This window comes from Mauremys reevesii, linkage group 3 (assembly GCF_016161935.1).
Source record: "Mauremys reevesii isolate NIE-2019 linkage group 3, ASM1616193v1, whole genome shotgun sequence".
Classification (NCBI taxonomy): Eukaryota; Metazoa; Chordata; order Testudines; family Geoemydidae; genus Mauremys; species Mauremys reevesii.
Genome location: NC_052625.1, coordinates 75,011,252 through 75,033,042, shown reverse-complemented (window position 1 = coordinate 75,033,042; position 21,791 = coordinate 75,011,252). Strand labels below are relative to the sequence as shown.

Genomic DNA, 21,791 nt, shown 5'->3' with positions numbered 1-21,791 from the left:
TTGGAATTTGGCTCTTAGTCATATAATATTATATAATATAGTATTGTGTGATAGATTAAAATGGTGAACTTTTAGGCGTCTGGGGTATTAAAACTCACCTGCAATATGGCCAACTGCATTCAGGGTACCCCCTCATAGTCAGGGATGACTCTGCAGTATCCTGCCTCTGTTTTCTTCTTTTTCTTCTTCAGGGATTCTTAAACAAATCCCACACAGTCCAAAGGGAATTAAATATTACCCACCTGGACTCCAACAAAGACTTTCAAAATAGAACAAACTCACCCAGTCCTCATCCTAACTTCAGCTGGACACAGCCCTTCCTCCCTGAGGGTCTGACTTTCTGCTTCCAGCACCTTCACATTACCTAGAGTTTGTTCTTCTCCACATTCACTCCAGTGGTGAGCTGGAGCCGGTTCCCACAGGTTCCCAAGAACCGGTTGCTAAAATTAGACCTCCGTGGAGAACCAGTTGTTAAAGGGCCAGGGAGTGGGCAAAGAACTCCGGTCCATGGGCCGGACCATCCTGTTGCTACCAGGATTCCCAGCTGGGAGGCTGAGGTTCCCCCGGCCCTTTGCCCGCTTCCCCCCAACTGCAGCGTGGCCAGCTGCCGGAATCAGCTGGGCAGCTCAGCTGAGCTCTGGAGTCGTCCTGCTGCCACTTTTTGAGAGTCCCGGCAAGGTGTGGGGGAGGTCCTGCTGCAAGCTCCAGGGCTGGCCAGAGGGGAGGGGAGGGGGGCAAGTGGGGCAATTGGCCCGGGCCCTGCAGGGGCCCCGGCCCCATGAGGATGTCTCCCCCCAGCCACCCCCCGCAGAGCTGCAGCATGGCCAGCAGCAGGGCAGCTCAGCTGAGCTCCTGAGTCGTCCTGCTGGTTTGAGCTGCCGGCAAGGTAAGGGGGGAGGGGGCTGCAAGTTCTAGGGTTGCCGGGGGGCAAGTGGGGCAATTTGCCCTAGGCCCTGCAGGGGCCCCCGGCCCCTCCTCTGCTCCCCCCCATTAAATCAGAACTTTTTATAGGGAACCGGTTGTTAAGATTTTGGCAGCTCATCACTGATTCACTCCCCACCACTGCCTTCTCCCCTGCTGAGTCAGGGGCCTTCTTACTCTCTGCAGACATAGCCATATTTTCTTAGATACCCCCCTGCACCATTCCTGCACCTTCCTGCTGCTTTGATACTGGAATCACCTGATTTCTCTCAGATGGAGCTCATTTTGTAGTCAGGTTTGGCTACCCCAGCCATTAAGGGGTGAGTCACCCTCTTACATCAGCCTTTTAAATGAAAGTTACAGCTCTCTGTGCTGCTACTGCTGTAAAATATTTGATTCCCTTTTGTTCCTTCAGTGTTTAGTCCTTGTAGAGCTGCTTAGTGACACATACTACATACTCTCTGTGTTCGAACATTCTCCAATTCAATTACCTTCTTACAATCAATATTCAAGTACAGCTGGTCAGTTTTCCATCAGAAAATGCTATTATGATTAGATGTTTTTTATGCAAAACTATGTCAATTTTGATGACATTCCCCATGAAAAAATATTTGGAATGTAAAATTTTGTTTCAGAAAATTTTCTTTCAGAAGACTTTCACAAATTTGTTTGGAAATAAAATTTGCACCACTAGATGCTCTAATGATGAGTGGACTAGAAATACCTTGTCTGAATCTCATCTAATCCAATATATCAAAACTGTTACCCTCTTCTTTTTATTAAATAAACTGGAGTGGTTAACCTAATGTTTTCACTTACTTTGGCTCCCAAACTGTGTTTTCATTACTACCTATGGTGTGTAGCGTAAAGTGAGCTACAGGTCAGTTCATTTACACTAGGTCAAAGTAATGAGATTACTTTAAATGACATATTCCCCAAGTGCTTTGCTAACACAACACAAAATGGTTTTAAAAAAACAGAATTTAGGCATTAAAATAACACTTTTGGGGTTTCTTTTAACACCAAACTCTTTTGATACCTGCTTAAGTCTATCATATGAAGCCATAATATATCAACTCTGAACTGAGCTACAGCTTCTTTGATGAGGTGTTTTGTTTCACAGTTACTATCAAAGAAAGGTTATTCCATTATGAAACTGATTTATAACAATTTATCTAGTGAAATTGCAGGTTAGGAGTCCAAGGAACTTAATAAAATGTTGAGAATACAGATTGTCGTTTTGAGAGAGATGTTGAGTTTATGTCAGTTCCTTCAATACTTGGGAAAAGGATTAAAGTCTAATTATCATGAATCAGTCTCCCCATCCTCCCCATTTTCATATACTTGCTGAACCCACTAAATCCTTGGTCCAACTGTGCAAATGAGCTTTTGTGAAAGCAAAATTAGTATCTGAACATGTAAAAAGGCACTTATACTATTTTCACAACTGGCAAAGTTGCATATGAAAATGCAGGTGTGTATATGTATAGCTGACTGTGGTGCATGGGGTTTTTTGTTGTTGTTGTTGTTGTTTTGTTTTTTTTGAGAATTTGTCCCTGTGTATCTATAGTTTATAGATAATAAAACAAGATTTTATTATTTTTGTTACTAGTATCTGAAAGCCTGTGCTGTTCAATGAATGTAATTTATAAAGTCGTGTGTGAAAAAGCCCCAAATGGCTGAGAACTGAAAATTGGACCATAACAAGTCACAAATCCTTGAGATTATTGAATCTGGTGATATTTTAAACAAAAAGAGCTGTCAACCATGCTTGTAGCTGTTTCCATCACTTCCCAGTCACTCTCACATTCTAGGATTCAGAGTGATGTTTGGGGTTGCTGTGTATGCTGGTTGTGTTGATTTGTGTCTCAGGTTGTGCTGGGAGATTTCTGATAATTTGTGCAGGTGGTGAATGAGAGGTATATTCTTCAGTAAAGGGCTCTGTGTGTTTGGGGTTATTGTATGGGCTGGTTGTGCTGTGTGTAAGTTATGCTGGGAGACTTGTATTGATTTATACAGGTGGCAAATGAGAAGTGTGTATGTGGTTATTGTTTGTACTGGTTGTGGTGGTGTGTGTGTGGTTGTGTTGGTGTGTGTCTGGGGGGGTTGTGCTGGGAGACATGTATTGATTTGTGCGAGTGGTAGTTGGGTCATGTAATTCACCATTTGTGCAGTCTCCCTCATACAATAAATGAAATTGTTGCATGCAAATTAGCTGTAGAGTAAGGGTGGTGATTGGTTACATTACCTCTGATATCACAATGGTCTAGGACTCTTGGCATGACACAGATATGTGCCTTATTATAGCAGTACACCACACAGGGGTAATTCGTAAAGTCAAAATGGCTGAGAATTTAAAAATTGGATGGTTATAGACAGTGAAACTCAACAATGATTCAACCTGGTGATTTTCTGAGCATAAAGATCTCTCAGCTGTGCTTGTAGCTGTTTCCTTTCATTCACCCAGACTCTACAGACATACTAGGCTTCAGAGTGAGAATCCTGGAATCTTATTATATAGGTAGTAGAACCAACAGAGATTGGGACTGGATTATACGCTGCACAAACATAGATATACATCCATATTGACAGAAATGGGCTCCAGTTGCAAGATTCTAATGCGGATCTGGATTTTGAACATCCCAAAGAAATGATGATGTGGGGTCCAGGGTTTTGGCTTAATCCATTATAAAAATAGACCTCTGGATTCTCTTGTGGATTCAGAGTCACATATGGGAGGGCTCACCTGGCTTTAGTTTGGCGGCTTGTGATTAATTAACAATAACTTCATTTAAGAAAAGAATACAAAAATATTCAAAAGAATCCAAATTAGTGCCTGGTGCAATATGAGTGACACCACAAATGTATTTGGCATATTGTGTTTGATACATATCTTTTGTTTTTGTTTTTAATAAACAGCCATCCGAAATGCTAGGCAGCCATTTTAAAAAAACCTTTTGATTTACTGTCTTCCTTCTTATTTTTTTTCTCTGCAGACTATGTCAGAGAGTCACAATGATCCTGCACAATAACACTACAGTCTCCCCCTTGTTTTCAAATGTGAGCTTCTTCTGGAATAGAGATTCCCAGGGAACAAGGCTTCTTGAGGATGCAACGTCGGTCATTGGCAGCTATGGTTTCCCTCAGACAACTGAGAGTTTTCCCTTGACTACTGTGGAAACAGCCAATAGGTCACTAGATGGCATGAGCAAAGATCCTTTGGGTGGACACACACTCTGGCAAGTAGTTCTGATTGCCTTCCTCACTGGCATCCTCGCACTGATGACCATCATAGGAAACATCCTGGTGATTGTGGCATTTAAAGTTAACAAACAACTTAAAACAGTCAACAATTACTTCCTGCTGAGTCTTGCGTGTGCAGATTTGATCATTGGTGTTATTTCAATGAATCTTTTCACCACATATATCATCATGGACCGCTGGGCTTTGGGAAGTTTGGCCTGTGATCTATGGCTCTCCATTGACTATGTAGCCAGCAACGCCTCTGTCATGAATCTCCTTGTCATAAGTTTTGACAGGTATTTTTCCATCACCAGGCCACTTACATACAGAGCTAAACGAACAACCAAAAGGGCTGGAATGATGATAGGCTTAGCTTGGGTCATCTCGTTCATTCTTTGGGCCCCTGCCATCTTGTTTTGGCAGTATTTTGTTGGGAAAAGGACTGTGCCTCCTGATGAATGTTATATCCAGTTTCTAAGCGAACCTGTCATCACTTTTGGCACTGCCATAGCTGCCTTTTATTTGCCAGTCACCATTATGACTATTTTATACTGGAGGATCTACAAGGAGACAGAGAAACGCACCAAAGAGTTAGCAGGGTTACAGGCCTCGGGCAGCAAAGCTGAGGCAGCACGCTTCATTCGCCAGACTGGTAGCTCCAGAAGCTGCAGCAGCTATGAGCTGCAGCAGCAGAGTATGAAGCGCTCCACCAGAAGGAAATATGGCCGATGCCACTTCTGGCTTACAACAAAGAGCTGGAATCCCAGCCAGGATCAGGGGGACCAGGAGCACAGCAGCAGCGATAGCTGGAACAACAATGACGCTGCTGCTTCTCTTGAAAACTCTGCCTCCTCTGATGAAGAAGACATTGCCACAGAAACGAGGGCCATTTATTCCATTGTGCTGAAGCTTCCCGGTCACAGCACCATCCTCAACTCGACTAAACTACCCTCATCTGAAGACTTGAATGGGTCAGGGGACGACTTGCAGAAGTCCAACATGGGGTCAAAGGAGAGGAAACCTAAAAGGTTGCACTCTCAGAAGAGTGTGGAGGATGGAGGAAACTTTCACAAGAACTTTTCTAAGCTTCCTGTTCAGCCAGGGTCAGCAGAAGAGGCAGCCAAGGTTTCCGACGGCATTCCGTCAGCGGCTAAGACATCAGCAGCCCTGCCTTTATCCTTCAAGGAAGCAACCCTGGCCAAAAAGTTTGCCTTGAAGACCAGAAGTCAGATCACCAAGCGAAAACGAATGTCACTTATCAAAGAAAAGAAAGCAGCACAGACGCTCAGTGCTATTTTGTTTGCCTTCATCATCACCTGGACACCATACAACATCATGGTTCTGGTGAACACCTTTTGTGATAGCTGTATCCCCAAAACATTTTGGAACCTGGGGTACTGGCTTTGTTACATCAATAGCACAGTGAACCCTATGTGCTACGCATTGTGTAACAAAACATTCAGAACCACTTTCAAGATGTTACTGCTGTGCCAGTGTGACAAACGGAAACGACGCAAACAGCAGTATCAGCAGAGGCAGTCAGTCATTTTTCATAAGCGGATCCCCCAGGAGGCTTCATAGAATAGTATTTTTAACAAACAAAAAACAAACTGTCAAAGGGCATGTGGGAGGGGGAGTGGTTCCCGGGTGCTGATACAAACGTTTCATCATCAAGACGTGAGAGCAGCTGCCAGGTTTATGTATCCTTTTAATAAATCCAGTTTAATATTAAAATCAAATCTGCATTAAGCAAAAACAAACAGACTTCAAGGTTTTTTATTAAGGAAATGAAAGACTAAATAAAGTTTTCCTACAAAATTACAAGAAGCTGTAGAGCAATTATGAACCCGTTACTGATCAGCCCAGTTTTTTGGTTGTAATCAACTCTGGGATCTCAGGTAAGCACATCTAGCTAGTCCAGTTCCAGCTGTTTCCAAGGAATCAACAGATTTCAATTCAAGTCACATATGGATACAGCAAGCTAGTTAAACATTGTTATGAAATTATTTAAAACATTGTATAGGTTGCAAAACTGCTTCTTCTTGTCCCAGTAAACCTTCTTGTCTCCTCTTTTGGTGTGATTCTCCTCGTAGCCCTGATTCTTGAACCTTACGGAGTATCTATTTGTGCAGCTCATGTTATGTGTGTGTGTGAATGCACAAGTTACACTCACACTCCACCATTTATATATATAAATATACCAGGAAAGAAGTGATCTATCAATCTAAATTCTTACATGGGTCCCTATCATTGTGGTATGTGAGTGAAATATATGATTTGACAAATTAGTCTGTAAATGTAAATTTATTTTGTTATTTGGAAATTGAAATTCTAGTGTATATTTGAAACATAAAATGCACACCATTTAGAAAGAGGTAAATAATCGCAACCTGTCCAAAAATAAATCCACGGATTATTGCTGTGGGACATATGCCAACCTAACCTTTAATACAGAGATACAGCCAGATAAAATTCTGTATGTTTGCAGTACCGTATTTCAGTCCAAGTGATAATGCCTCCTCGGAAGCACTTGCTACTGAGCTCGAAGTTGAGCACAGGATTCTGGAATCTGTACTCTCTGCAAGCTGCATGTCTGTACTAAAAGTGATGAAAGTTGAAAAAGTCTGCATTTTATGCAAATAGAACTTTCACAGACTGCCACTGTGGCCTTCAGTTGCAAAAAGCTTGTGTAGAAGAAATCCTTGATTGTTTAGAACCTGAAGGACACTTACTCTAAAACATTTCTTTTTCACAATCTGTTTGAAAAGCATAGTGGGTATCACCAATTTGCAAGCTGGCACTTTCTAATAAAGAAAACAAAAAGGGGCTTTAATATTCATAATTTAAATAAGGCCAATATTTCCTGGTATTTATGATGTAGTCTGCACCAAACATAGTGTGCTTTATAAAAGTCAGAGATCCCCTGAGGAAAGTACTGTACTTTTAAGAATTGTTCTAAATCTTATTTAGTTATATGTTGAAAGATAATTTGATATTAGCCTTTGAACTGACCAAAATTTTTTTTTCCTGTCACTCATATTTTGCTGAAAATAATAATAAAACAAAAAACAAAACAAACAAACAAAAAAATCCCAACAAATTTCCTTTATAAAGAGGCATCAGTGTTGTGAACACAGAACTGGTATAAAAGCTGCTTTTGTATTCTGTGTGAGATGGTGTTTACAGATGATTTTGACAGCAGTGGAAGTATATTAAATGGTGTCTGTATATGAACTATTTAATTTTGTGTTATGTTTATATGAAGAAATATTTATACAGACTTCACCAAATGTTTTATTTAATGTTGATAAATATTGCTCTTCAGTCTTCAACTGTAGTGTCCTTTTCAAGTGATTCATAAAGGTCCGCTTGAGCAATGAATACAGTATACCTAGCTTTCATGTCACTAAAGCAAATATTCGTACTCATAACATTCATAGTTTTTTATTGTTTTTGTGGTATGAGTTATATTAAATGTCTATCTTAAACAAAGTTTGTAGCCTATGCTCTAGGTCTAGTGATAAGAAAAACATAGGCCTTGAGCTGTAGATCAATCACATTTTAAGGTGGAGAAACCCATAATTTACTGGTCAGTTTTGTTTGCCACATACAACCAAAGACTTACAGGGAGCCACCAAACTCTTTCCTAAGCTGCATAGAGAATTACAGAGCTTTATTTTACAGAACTGTGTAAGAACGAAGTGCATATCTGCAGTACATTTCATTACTCAAGTTGACCTTCTAACTAATGTTTGAACAGTTATAGATATATAGAGATATATACATATTGCCAACTTTTTATAGTCTGATAATTAGAGTAGTGCAGTGCCCTCTAATTCACGAAGTATGAGAGCAAGTAAGGAAGCCAGAGTTCAGCAAGAGACTATTATATAATGCTATTGATTTTACGATGGAAAATTATTTTTCTACCAAAGTTAAGCTTCTTCTGAAAAGCAACTGTCACTATTGTTTACATGATAGGAAGAGTTAAAACTCTTGGATTGTTTTCGGAGAAAAAAATAAACAATTTGATGTGTGAACAGGCTTGAAAATGTTATTTTACAGACATAACACATTATGTGTTTATACACATACTAGAAAAGATTAATTTAGTTATATATTTACTTAAAGAAATATGCACTATAAAATATTCAAAATTTGGCTGCATTGCAAATACAATTCTAAGCAAAGGGAAATCAGATTAATATTTCATGTGTGCCTATGTGTTTGCACTATATATATGTGTGTATGTGCAAACATTATATATACAAAGACATATACATGTGTAAGAAAGGTGCAATACAAATGAATACAATCTGTCACAGCGTTTCTTTTCACAAATAAAAAGGAAGTAATGGCTCACATATGATGGAGGAAAGTGGAGTCGCAAACATTGTAAAACTGTCAGTATGAGTGCAGGCAGTTGTGTAAACCTTTCTTATATTAACACATGACTTCAGTGGGGCCTACTCATAGATCCAGTCCTGCTCCTGCTAATTTCAGTGGTACAGGATTGGACCCCATTAGAGCAGATTAATGAAGTTTAAGGTTACTGGAGCATCGAGAGTAAATTTTGCAGGGTGGGACCAAAGGCTATCAAAATGGCAGACACTGTAAACCCCTTTCTGAGACAACAGCACATTACAGCATCATGTGGCTTTTATATGTGCTAGGGTTGTATAAATTATTTATGTGACATAAATTTGATTATGACTATAACCTCAGAGGCTGTGAAAAATAAACTAATATCTGACTCAATGGGCTGGTGGCAGGCATAACTGCAGCAAACACATTTTTCAATGGCATGATATAACTTCTTGTCGCAGCTATAGGGCAAAATGAAATTGCAGCTCTACTTATCTCTGACCTAAATCTAAAGGAATACATTAATGGTCTGATTCTCAAAGATGCTCTGCAGCTGCAGTTTCCACTGACTTCAGTGGGATTTGTGGCCTCTAAGTATTCTGAAGAATCAGGTCATATAAGGGGAACCAGCCATGTTGTGGAAAACTAGCATAGCCACGCAGATGTGCAGAAGAAGTTGCTCCCCTTCATCTATTAGCTTGCTAAAATCTTCAACTTTATTTTTTCTTTATAAGTAACTGTATTTTCTTGCTCCATGAAACATTTGGGCCATTCTCAACCTTGTGCCTATAATAAATGAACACATGAATCCAAGTACATTCAGTTCCCCTGTACAGGATACAAACATCAAAACAAAAAAGAAATCTATTTGTATCTTTCCCTGGTTGGCAAGGTCAGTAAGTTTAAATATGTACAGACGAATACACCACATACACTCACAGTGGGCATAGCTGTGTGCTATAATGCTCATCTATGTGATGAATTCCATTTATCATGCACCCTTGGCACTTCACGATACATGGACAAATAATCTCATGAAGAGCGATTGAAAAGTCTCAAAGTCAGGGACTGCTTTCCTTAGAGAGGAGACAATAAGAGGGGACATAATAGAAACATACAAAATAATTTAACAGTATAAAGCTGGTAAATCAGACCCTTCTGTTCTCTGTATCTCATAACAAAGGGGCACTCAATTAAAGTGAAAGGGGACAAATGCACAAGTAATAACAGGAAATACATTTTCATGAAACATATAATTAGACTGTGGAACACATTGCTACAGGACACCGTTGAGGCTGAAATCTTAGCAAGATTTATATTAACATTTACGTCTTCCCCATGTGACACATTCCACTTGATTCTAGCCCTGGAAGGTCCTAAGATATTCAGTTTGGAAGTTATGGTCTTTTTGTGTGTGTGGATAGAAGAGCTATTGTAGTAATTTGTGGAGGTGCTTCAAATGTTGTGTTTTTGTTTTTTAATAGTGAATATTTGAAGTTGTTCAGTGGCTGGAATTTTTAGAATTAGTCTTGGTAGAGATGGATTAGAAGATAGAGTCCAGCAGGTGGTTACAGGATCGGAATCCTGAGTCATCTCGGGACCCATGTGTAAATCTGTGGTAGAGATCATCCTCAAATCAAGGGATCACCAATGACAGATGCAAGATAATGGGGCAAGATAAATGCTCTTTAGTACATGGCTATCACCAGCATGTATGTGTATACACACATCTATACAGAGCATTAATATCCGTGCTGTGGATTTATATATAAAATTATACTGAAAAGTCAGCCAAAAAAGGAAGTTTACTTTGATACCTCATGAACTGTAACCTGACAGCAGAACTGTGTTTACTTTCATTCTTTCACTTAGCTTCATAGAGAAGTTTCCTAGTCTTTTCGCAGCACACAGCCTCAAAGTGGATTCACTTTTCCTGTGACAATGGGGTTTTGTGTGTGTTATGCAGGCTCTTTGGGCTTTTCAGATATCTAAAGATAGAAACCATGTCCCAGATTTCACCCATTCTGGTCTCGCACCCATTTTACACTAGGTTTAACTTCATTGACTTTACCAGAGGTATTCCAGATTTCCACTAGTGTGAGATCAGAATTAAGCCGTGTATGGCTAAGAGCAGATTTTGTCTGGGATGGGTTAGGTGAAATAGGAGTTGACTACATTTGGGCTGGGCACCTATTATGGCCCTGATCCTACAAGCTGCTCTTTATAACCAAATTCCTGCATGCATATGGGCTCCTTACAGCTTTAGTAGGACTCAGCGAGTGCAAGGGTCCATCCAGGTGAACCAGCTTGCAGGTTCAGGGTCTATTGGGGAGCTGTACATCATTGCAATATTATTAGTTTTAGATAACAGGTGTAGAGGTTATCTCAGCTTTACTGGGTTTATTCATACTCTCAACATAAGTTAAAGGGTGTATGGGGAATCTCTTGATCTTCACACTCTGCTGTATGAAATCACACTGTCATTTGCTGGCCTCGTGGAGAAAGTTATGCACACTTTGAAAACCTTGCTTGCTTGCCTGTTCGAAGAAACACAGAGTGTGAGTCCAGAGCATTCATCTTTTTCTTTAACACAATAAAACCTTCACTAGTTTAACAGGGTTGTATGATTCAGGCTTCAGAGAAAGCTTATGAAAGTGGTGATAAAAACATTCAGCTCATTTGCGGTATGGAGACCTAACATGCTTCTAAACGGGTGAAGCTATACAGTTTATTTAACTTGGCAGAAATCTTGGAAAATAAACAAATGGTAGAAGGTTTTATAGAAGTTCAAATTCTTCTCATGCGCAAGGGTGAATAAACACATGTAAAGCAGTGTCCAAATAAGTTCACTACATGATTGGCTTTGTAAGCCAAGCACCTCCATCATTAACTATGACATACATGTAAGAGATGGATGCCCAGGTCAAGCCTTTTTTATCTGGTCCTTGTTTCATCAGCACAGCACAGCACTTAATGACTGGGATTCAGAAGATTTTTTTTTTCAGGAATTTCAAATTAAGTTTTTGCTATTTGTTGCCTCCACTAAACAGTATTTCATGGTGTGGGTGAAATGAAGCTATGCCTATAAATCTGTGGTAAACATTAGTCACTTGGCTATGTTTAACAATAAAAAAATACTCCAGCACAACACTGCTAAACACAGAGATTTTAATCCGGGTTGGAAATTATTCAAAAGGGCACACCTAATATTTATTTCACATGTGGATAAAATATCCTGAGGATCTTAGTGCTATCTCAGTGAAATGGAAATAAAGTCCAAGGGCCACATCCTGACTCCTGGTCTGGCTGCAAACATGTAGATCCAGCCGTCTGAGATGTTGCTCTGCACGTGGGAATAATTGGGTGGCGTTGAGCGAATGTGGTAACTCCTAACACAGCCTATAAATCTTCAGCATAGGGATTTCTCAGAGAAAGGGGGTGTGGCGATGTTGAACTCGTGCAAAATCAGACAGCCATAAGGCTGCTTTTCTTTGTGCAAAGATCAACCAGAGCTGTGGAGCGTAAGGGTGCCCTAACCCCTTTGTTGTTTTCTCCCTTCCAATCTCCTCCACTCTGCATTGCTTGGACACATCCCAGAATAGGTGTCTATGCAATAATACTTTGTGCACTGCACTTTCTTAATTTATTACTGTATCTTTTCATTGTGATTCCATCCACTCCACAAACACACACACACTCAGATTTACACACACTATATTTAAAAGTGCAAGTTTCCCAGATTACATCATCCCAAGACTTAGTGTGCCAAAATTAAATCAGGACATGACGGGAAAGCCACAACTTTCTATTGTAACACTATTAATGTAGACAAATTTATGTCCTCCAATTTTTAAAATACATTTAAAAAAACACTCTGTTGCTGATAATTTTTTTACTGGACCTCTGAGCTACCATATAAAAGTTCATGAACCTCTCCTTGTTGCTTTGCAACTACAGTTAAATCCTACATTTTCACATCAATGATGCTGATGCAGCCAGACAGAGAAATAAAAGAATGGGTGGTCATTTTAGCTTTTACTGCTGGACTCCATTCTGAAGTCCTCACTCAGGCAAAGTGTTCATTGAATAGAACTGACGTTTTGCCCAAATGTAGGATTTCAGGATCAGGCCCAGTTTTTGCAAAATGTACAAGGACAAACTTTAGGGGGAAAGTTATTTTATTTCAGCATTTAAGAGGAAAGAGTAAAAATTGGAAAATTGATATGTGGTCGTAAATGGCCTTGTCTCAAGTTTTTTTATGCATCACGCTTGTCTTCAAGGAAACTGACATAGAAGTGCTAGGAATAGTGGGTCAGAAATGCAGCCCTCTTGGGCAGGTCATATATTCATTTATCATCACGTGTGATAAATAACCCTTAGCAGGGCTAAAGCTTCCATTGTTGAAGACAATGGGATTTTGAATAGTCCAAAAATCACTTCTGATTCACTATAGATGGTATAAACAACTGCCACTTACTGTAGAATTTGTTAGCCTAAACTGCTCTGAAAATCCTGTACCTGTATGCAGAATATTCTCTCTGTCATTCTGCCTGTATGTGCAGATATATAGCTAATGTCAATGAAGGTCCTTTTAGAAACGCTATCAAAGCAGTACAGTTACATAGGGTATTTTGCCCACAGATACTGTCAACATTTCATAAGGTTGGTGTATACATATGTTGGTCACTACTTTGAAAACTGAAATTGTATTATTAGAAAAGCATATTGCATACTCCATAGAACTTTCAATTTTTACATTTTGCTACGACATCATTTGCAAAAGAACTGAGATTATTGGATGACTAGTCTTCTTTGTGCATTATTTATGCAATATGTGAGTTGATCTCTACAGTATCATAGAAGAGTTAAATTGGAAGCTAGATTTGCTAATTCATACCTGTTCCCCAAAACTATGTTTTACCATACATATTGGGACAGACCCCAGAAAACATCAAACATAGGAGGAAATAAAATATCTATGCAAAATTTAAAGATTTCAAAAGCAAATATGTATTTTTTTTGTTTGGTTGTTTGTTTTAAACCCTAATATACCACTAATGAAATTTAGTAAAAATCAAGCAGATTTTTAACTCAGAGAAGATGTTACTGTATTACAAAGCTTTGGGGCTACAGTCAGTCAAAGTTATTGGAAGTCAGTAAGGGAGGCAGAATGTCACAAAAAGTGTCCGAGAATTTATAAATGTTTACTCTGCCTGTTTTATTCTTAACTGAATTTCACCTACTCAGATGATGGCTGTAGCCCAACTGCCTCTCTTTATTGGCTAGTCATAAAGTTAGCAGACAAAACAGGTTTTCCATCCCCCTTCTCAAACACTTACCTGAACCTAAAATTGCCAACTTTTGTCTAAATCTGAATTAGAAACGTTCTTCCATTGCTTTTGAGGTGCTTTTGAGGTGCTGTGAATTTTGGAATTCAGGAGGCACTTTGGTCTCAGGACTGTGGTTGTGAAATGGAATCTTACATCTTTTGCTCCCAGATAGATATGTTGGATATTCTGTTAATAGCAACAAAGCTAGAACTGATGACATTACTGGAATTTGATGAACATATTCAATGTCCCGTGATATGTTTTTACATTCTTAAAATCTGAGACGCTTCCTTATTATATTTATGACTGTGGATCAAAGCAGGCTCTACAGACAATAATCTAAATCTACATTTGTCTGTGTAAATAAAACTTGTTGTAAGATTTGAATATTTAAAATAAGTTTACATCCTTCAGATACTTTTTTTCTATGGCATGCCTGGGAAAGATTTTGAATTACATGGACACAGAATGATAAGTGAGAGTCTCTCAAGCAGGATCCACAACCACGTTTTAAAACTCAGCATAAGACATTAGAGATACAAGAAATTAATTTAAATTTGCAGAATTAAGTCCACTATTGAATAAGAGGAGTTGCTTCTATAAGCAAGAATGTTCTTTTAAAAATGGCATGAAGTATTTTAAGACCTTAAGCACATGCTTAATTTTAGGCCTGTGAATAGTTCCCTGATCTTCCATAGGACTATACATGTGCTCACAGTTAAACACATGTTTAAACAGTTTGCTGAATCAGGATCAGAGTGCTTAGTACCATTCAGAATCAGGCCCAAAAGGCTTGATACAATTCCCATGGAAGTCAGCAGGAGAGGGATCATGCCATATGTTGCTTTTGTCTGGAGTAATTAAGCATCCTGATGGCTTCATTTCATAAATGTGGGTCTGTATTTTAACTGCTTGATGAATCCACTTGTTTGGAGATTTCTTCAGCCAGCAGCTGTGGGTCTGAAATAAACGGCACTAGGCAGATGAAAAATAATTCAGGCGGCTGTGAAACTGATACAGCCCTGTATCTATTGCCTATTAGCAGAAGTATTTGTCTATTAACAAGCACCTTCCCCGCCCCATATATAAAGTGTGTGTGTATGTACATTTGTGTACACACACAATGTTTTTAAACATTGACCATGTTTGTTTTTGCTATTATGCTTAACTGTAGAAGAATTGATCTGGCAGTTAAATAAAGCACTGCCTTACTGTATGGCTAAGGTAAATGTTATAATAAAAAGAATCCCAGTTCACACTGAACACATTTTAAAAACAATAACACATATCAGTGGAAGACTAGAGATGATCAAGATTATTTACAGTTATTTGCCTCAGTGGTACTCTGCCTCTTCTAGCTAGTAAAAACAGCAACAACATGAAAAGATTGACTATGCAGGTCCTGGGCATTTTCTGAGATACTTATTATACAGAAGTACTCCATGTTCCCCTTGAAATCCGTGATAGTTCACTAATCTGTGGAGAGAGGTTGGGTGCTGAATTAGCAGTAAAATGATGATGCAGCCTCCAAAGATCAAGTGCATTGCCAGCAATCCACAATTCTCTAGGGTTTTAAATACTCAATGTGCAGCTAACGTGGACATCAGCTAGCATGAATTGTCATAGCTCCATTGAATGTGCCCCAAACTGAGGATCGGTCCCCCTGACAAGTGCTGTAGAGACTTGGCTTGCTCCTAATTGTCACAGAGGAACATTGTTCTCACAACAGATTTTTCTCCTGCCAAGTTATTTTAATTACTACTCTTTTTTTAACCCCACACTGAAATCTGATTAGGTGGCACCTTCCCTGGTGGAATTTTTCTAGCTGAAACATTGTAATCTACAAACTGTATTTACCCTGAATAGCCCTGATAACAATAGCATTAATAAAAGCTGATAATTTCATTTCTTTCTTTGCTGCTCACAGCACTGCTTGCTTGTTAAGATAAAAAATGAATGATTCAATATTAAACTCATATCTGATTGTACTATACATTGTGTGCTATGCAGTTGTTGATGTAAGATTTACATAACTGCTAGGTGGTGTTTCAGCATTTGAAATGTATTTCCGCTTTCTCTTTTCCTCTCTAAAGCTGAGAGCAGATATAGAATACAGACTGAGCAATTGGGAAATATGAAAATGTTTTGTATCAAAGTAATTTTAGATTAGAGGCTGCAAGAGTTGTAAACAATCTTGAAAAGTCCATTAGAAGTTAAGAATCAAAGATTAAAATCTTCACCATGTAGATCCCGCTTTCAGACATTTTGGGGGGAAACCTCTTTCTCCACCACCCCCTTCTAGGATCAGTCTGTAGAAGTAGCTCTGTACTGGTGTCCATTTGCATGCTACAACACAACTTTAGCTGCTAGAACTTCACTTTATGAAACTCTTTTGTTTCCCCAATGAATTCCACAGGTTGTACAGATACTCTGCCCTTGGTTGAGAGTGCCAGCCAGTTTGGGGGCCGGATCTAAACTCCTACTAACTGCAATAGACCTCTGGAGTGCAAATTTTTACCACTGACCCACTTAGTGAATGCTGCCAGACGTTCCCCTCACCACAGCTTGCGACTGATTATGTGGCAGTAAATTGTTCAGTCAGTGCTTTCCAGCCTGCAATCATTAATCTGAAATTTTAAGAGTTTGGTATTGTCTTCTCTCCTTTGCTTCTCCCCCAGACTATATAGCATATGGCAGAGCCATACACCTGTCATCAAAGCAGTCTGGTGAGAAGATAGAAATAAACCACTGTGAGTTGTAGATCATGTTACAATCATCATCATCCTCACTCGCTTCAGAGGGCAATGGATACATAGAGCAAAACCTACATTGAAAATCATACTCAATTGAATTATAAACTCTCACATCATCCCTTATTCCCATTAAAGTTGGAAAATAATGGATATAAGAGACTGCTCAACTCTGCTCCCTTGACAAATTGCCACTCACTTAGCTGATGCATGTATGCCTGTATTTGTCAAAGTTGGTATTTTGGGCTGCCTCTATACTATTCTAAGAGAGGCTAAAGTTAATTCACACAGAAATATTATTGACTTTTTTTTTTCACCACCAACTCCCAATGGCAAGTTTAATGCTGTCACTTCTGACTGTACTAGAGTCTTCCTGTATTTTGGACTATTGATTAATCTTCCCTCACATGTGCCAGTTTGTTCAAACATCTTCCTTTCTCTTTATTTCCTCCACAATGGCTTGTAAATCTATACGCTTCAGTCCTTTACCACAGCATATTGAGATTTAGACAGTATTGGCTGCGGACAGTCTCTCTTCGAGTCAAATTGGACCCTTAACTTGTTGAGCTACCACACAGCTACATACTAGTTTTTAGCCAGTGCTCTTTAATGTTAATAACATGTAATAAAAGTATGCACATGACTAAAATACTGAGGCATTTAAAATTGCCCAGTCATATTATTTCCAATAATTTAAAGCAGTTTTAGCAAATATATTTTTCTATTAGGAGCAAATGCTTCAAAATGGATGGTCATGGCTAGCTATGTAGCTTATAATGAGATCTAATACAAAACAGATACTCTTCAAATATTTTATTAAATAATGTTAACTAATTCACCTTGGCTGAATAGACTTAAGTTGGCCGTGAATCCACGCTCAGAACTCTCATTAACATCAATAGGTGTTCAGGCAGGACCAGTTCAATTAGTCTATCCTTAGAGGAAGGGTAAATAATACTTGGATTTTGTATTTCCAGTTAAAAAAAAATGAGTCAATTTCCCTCAAGTGTTAACCCTTAAAACCTGTTCTGTGCCCTCAGGGAATCTCCTTTCATTACTCCAGTGCAGTAAAACAGCATACAGCAGCACAAATTTCACTCATACAGTATATAGATGTATAAGACTAAACAGTGAAAACACATATTGTAAATGATGTGATGGAGTGAAATTGTACATATATATATTTCAAGTCTTCAGAATAGTTGAAGTTTTAACTTATTTCAAGTTTTTAAGTTGAAATCTATTCATATTTGGAAATTTTGTACAAGCTTGTAAAGTTAAATACTATGTCACCTGTAATTTATTTTGTTGCCATATATTGACACATGCTCATTTATATATGAAGTGTATTGTTTATCAATTGCTTCTAAGGCAGCAATAAAAACTTGAAAATTGTTCTCATTTTCCTGTCACAGATGCGTCACCTTATATCATTGGGCCTGACATTGCTGACTGTAGAAAAAACAAATTGAATTGGTGTTTTTAAAGGCATGTTCTCTTAGTCAAATAAGTGGCCCAGTCTTGCTTCCATTATAGATACTTGGACCTATGCCAACAACGCCAAAGGGAGCATGATTGTACCCTAGCTCACTTGTACATCACCCTGTTTTCCTGACTTTAAAAAAAAAAAGTCAGATAATTTGGGGCTAGAGAGTAACTTTACCAACTGTCCTGAGCGGTGGGGTGGAGGGTGGGAGCACTTAGCTGCCTGGCCCCTGGAGAAGTGCAAATAACAGCTTTTTTTCAAATTTTAAAAAAACAGTGAACCAAAAATTGAAAAAAAAATGGTTTCAAATGGAACAAAATGTTTCATTTTTTATTATTGTAACCTGCTAAAATTTTGTTGTAGAACTGAAGTAAATTTCAAAACAATAAATTGTTTTGACTCATGAAATAAAAACTTTTCATTAAAAAAATAGCAGAAAAAAGCATTATTTTTTTTTGTGGGTAGAGGGGAGGTTGTAAGGGTTTCTTAGCTGACCAAAACAATTGGAGCAATTCATAGAATGTTTTGGTTAACCTGCATCTGCATTTTTTGATGAAATTTTTTTTCAACCCAATCATTTTGCCCAGCCCTCCCCAGAAGCAGGCCAGAGAATGAAGTGACACTCTTATACCACTTCTACACGTGGAGCTGGGGAGTGAGTGTCTACATGGCACCCAGGCTAGTTCTGTTGGAGCTAGTGTGCTAAAAAGGTAATATAGCTGGTGTAGGTTCAGGCTAGCCATCCAAGTACATACCCAGGGGGTTGGGGCAGGTATGTACTTGGGGGCAGCTAGCCCAAGCCACTGCACATGCTACACCGCTATATGAGTGGAGCTAGTGCAAGTATGTGTACATAAGCTGTGAATCTCTTAATTCGCAGCTCTAAATGCTGATATTGCCACAGAGACTCAGTTCCTCCCCTCTCTCCCACTTACTTTGGGGAAGGAGTAACTTATTTCAACCCTTTTTTGAGGAGCAGCTTACTATCCCTCCTAGGGTGACCAGACAACAGGTGTGAAAAATCAGGATGGGGTGGGAGGGAATAGGAGCCTATATAAGAAAAAGACCCCAAAATTGGGACTGTCTCTATAAAATCGGGACATCAGCTCACCCTAATCCCTCCCCTGTTTTACACAGCAACTCTGACTAGTGATCAGGGGTGCAGCCGGGACCCTTCCCACTCCCCACTCACTTGCTTGAAGTAGGGAAAATCAAGTGCATGGTCCCTGCTCTCCCCTCCAAGCAGTGGGAGTCATAGGCCTGGTCTACACTGGGGGTGGGTGAGGGGGAAATCGACCTAAGATACACAACTTCAGCGATGAGAATAGGGTAGCTGAAGTCGACATATCTTAGATTGACTTACCTTGTGTCCTCGACTGCCGCCACTCCCCCGTCGACTCCGCTTCCGCCTCGCGCCACGGTGGAGTACAGGAGTCAACGACAGAGCGATCGGGGATCGATTTATTGTGTCTACACTAGACACGATAAATCGATCTCCAATAGATTGATCACTACCCACCAATCCGGCGGGTAGTACAGACATCCCCATAATCAACGCAGGGCCAATTCTGGGAGTAAAGCTGAGTAAGGGTGTCATGATCTAGTCCTAAATAGAGCTGGGCACATTTTTTAGTGAATAGTAAATTTACCAATAATGCCATTTCGAGGCAATGGAAATTATTCCTAAATTTGGCTCAAATGCAGCCAATTGCTTTGGCTGAATAAAAATAAGGATTTTTTTAAATGTCAAAATGGTTTCTTTTGACATTTTTGAAATGAACCATTTTGACATTTTGTTTAGAAACAAGTTCTTTTTTCTAAAGGTCATTTTGTTCAACCCAAATTAAATGTTGTGTGTTTTAGGTTCAGCAGGAAAAAAATGAAAAAATCAGTTTGGGTTTGAAAGGAAACTTTTTTTTTCCCCCTTGTGGCCACCGCACCCCCTCCCCTCCCAAAAAAAATCAATTGTTTGCTCAGGTTTAGTCCTAAATATTTATTAAGCTATTTAAAGATCACAGGCCAAATCCTTCTATCCTTAATTTCTCATTGACTTCAGTTGGCAGATTGGTTTGGGTAGCATTTCGTGCAATATACATATACTACATGTGCAAAAACTATGTTAAAAGATTATTAAGGTTGCAAGATCAAACAGGAGTGGAAAAAACAGAATGTGATCAAATAATTAAAGTCTGTCCCCTAATGCATATGCACAAGATGGTTGAGTGACAGTTGCACTGGCAATCTTAATTCTGGTATTTCCTAACATTTAAGTGCTTGACCTTAATAGTGTTATTTTACTGTACGGTGAGGGGCGTGTGTGTAATTTCCTAGGTTTATTAAACAAAACACAGAAATTCCACCATGTGGCATCTTGTTGAGACCCACATGGTTCATCAGCAGAGTTGAAACCTCTAGATCCACTGCACAGACCCATACCAGTGGAGCTGATGGAGTGACTGATAGTAATAGGTTATCACACCCTATATGGAACATCACTAGACAGGGAATGAGACACTTTGCCAAGAAATAGTCAGAGTCGGGGATTGTGGATTCTATTCCAGGCTCTGAAGGGAAGTGAGATCTAATGGACACAGACTCTTCTTTCTGTTTCCCCCAACCTTGACCCCTTCTAGTCCTTTCCCTCCAATCTGTTCCCATCCTAATCTCTTTCCCACTCCTACTTCACTTTTCTGGCTTCTCAGCTCAGTCCCAGTCTCCTTGCCCTGCCAATCTTTGTCTCCACTTCAGTAATCCCCATGCCAGTCCCAGTCCCCCCAGTACTCTTAGTTCCATTATTCCCTTCCACTCCCAGTCCAGTGTGCTTGCCAAGCCACTTCCAGTTCCCTCCCCATCCTCCACTCCTAGTCATCAGTCTCCTTGCTCAGCCAGTCCCAGTTCCCTCCTCCCAGCTCCTCATCTGAACTGTCTCGTTGAGACCCACATGGTTCATCAGCAGAGTTGAAACCTCTAGATCCACTGCACAGACCCATACCAGTGGAGCTGATGGAGTGACTGATAGTAATAGGTTATCACACCCTATATGGAACATCACTAGACAGGGAATGAGACACTTTGCCAAGAAATAGTCAGAGTCGGGGATTGTGGATTCTATTCCAGGCTCTGAAGGGAAGTGAGATCTAATGGACACAGACTCTTCTTTCTGTTTCCCCCAACCTTGACCCCTTCTAGTCCTTTCCCTCCAATCTGTTCCCATCCTAATCTCTTTCCCACTCCTACTTCACTTTTCTGGCTTCTCAGCTCAGTCCCAGTCTCCTTGCCCTGCCAAACTTTGTCTCCACTTCAGTAATCCCCATGCCAGTCCCAGTCCCCCCAGTACTCTTAGTTCCATTATTCCCTTCCACTCCCAGTCCAGTGTGCTTGCCAAGCCACTTCCAGTTCCCTCCCCATCCTCCACTCCTAGTCATCAGTCTCCTTGCTCAGCCAGTCCCAGTTCCCTCCTCCCAGCTCCTCATCTGAACTGTCTCGTCTTCCTCCTCACGTCCTTCTCCCCACCATAGTGGTTGCCAGTGCCCAGCCTGTCCTAATGTCCATCCAACTCCCAATCACAGTTTCCCATCCCCACTCTCTCTCTCTGCCAGCTGCTAGTCCCAGGCTCCTGATCACATCCATGATTCCTTGTCCCAATCTACTCTCCTTCCTCTCCCTCCCCCAAAAAGAGGTCCTGCGGTTGTGCTA

At 39.8% G+C, this 21,791-nt stretch overlaps 1 protein-coding gene across 5 annotated transcripts in view; it reads left to right on the top strand.

Moving 5' to 3' along the window:
• Positions 1-5,924, top strand: part of CHRM3 (cholinergic receptor muscarinic 3) — a 453,380-nt gene extending 447,456 nt beyond the window's left edge. For 3 of the 5 annotated variants that reach the window (XM_039528236.1, XM_039528235.1, XM_039528237.1), the window contains one exon: positions 3,918-5,924. In XM_039528236.1, coding sequence (XP_039384170.1) covers positions 3,918-5,745 — 1,828 coding nt within the window. In that variant the 3' untranslated portion in view covers positions 5,746-5,924. Of the gene's footprint in view, positions 1-3,222; positions 3,443-3,917 lie in introns of those variants that run through there. The other 2 variants (XM_039528240.1, XM_039528239.1) reach the window with 2 other exon arrangements.
• Positions 5,925-21,791: the final 15,867 nt, after the last annotated feature.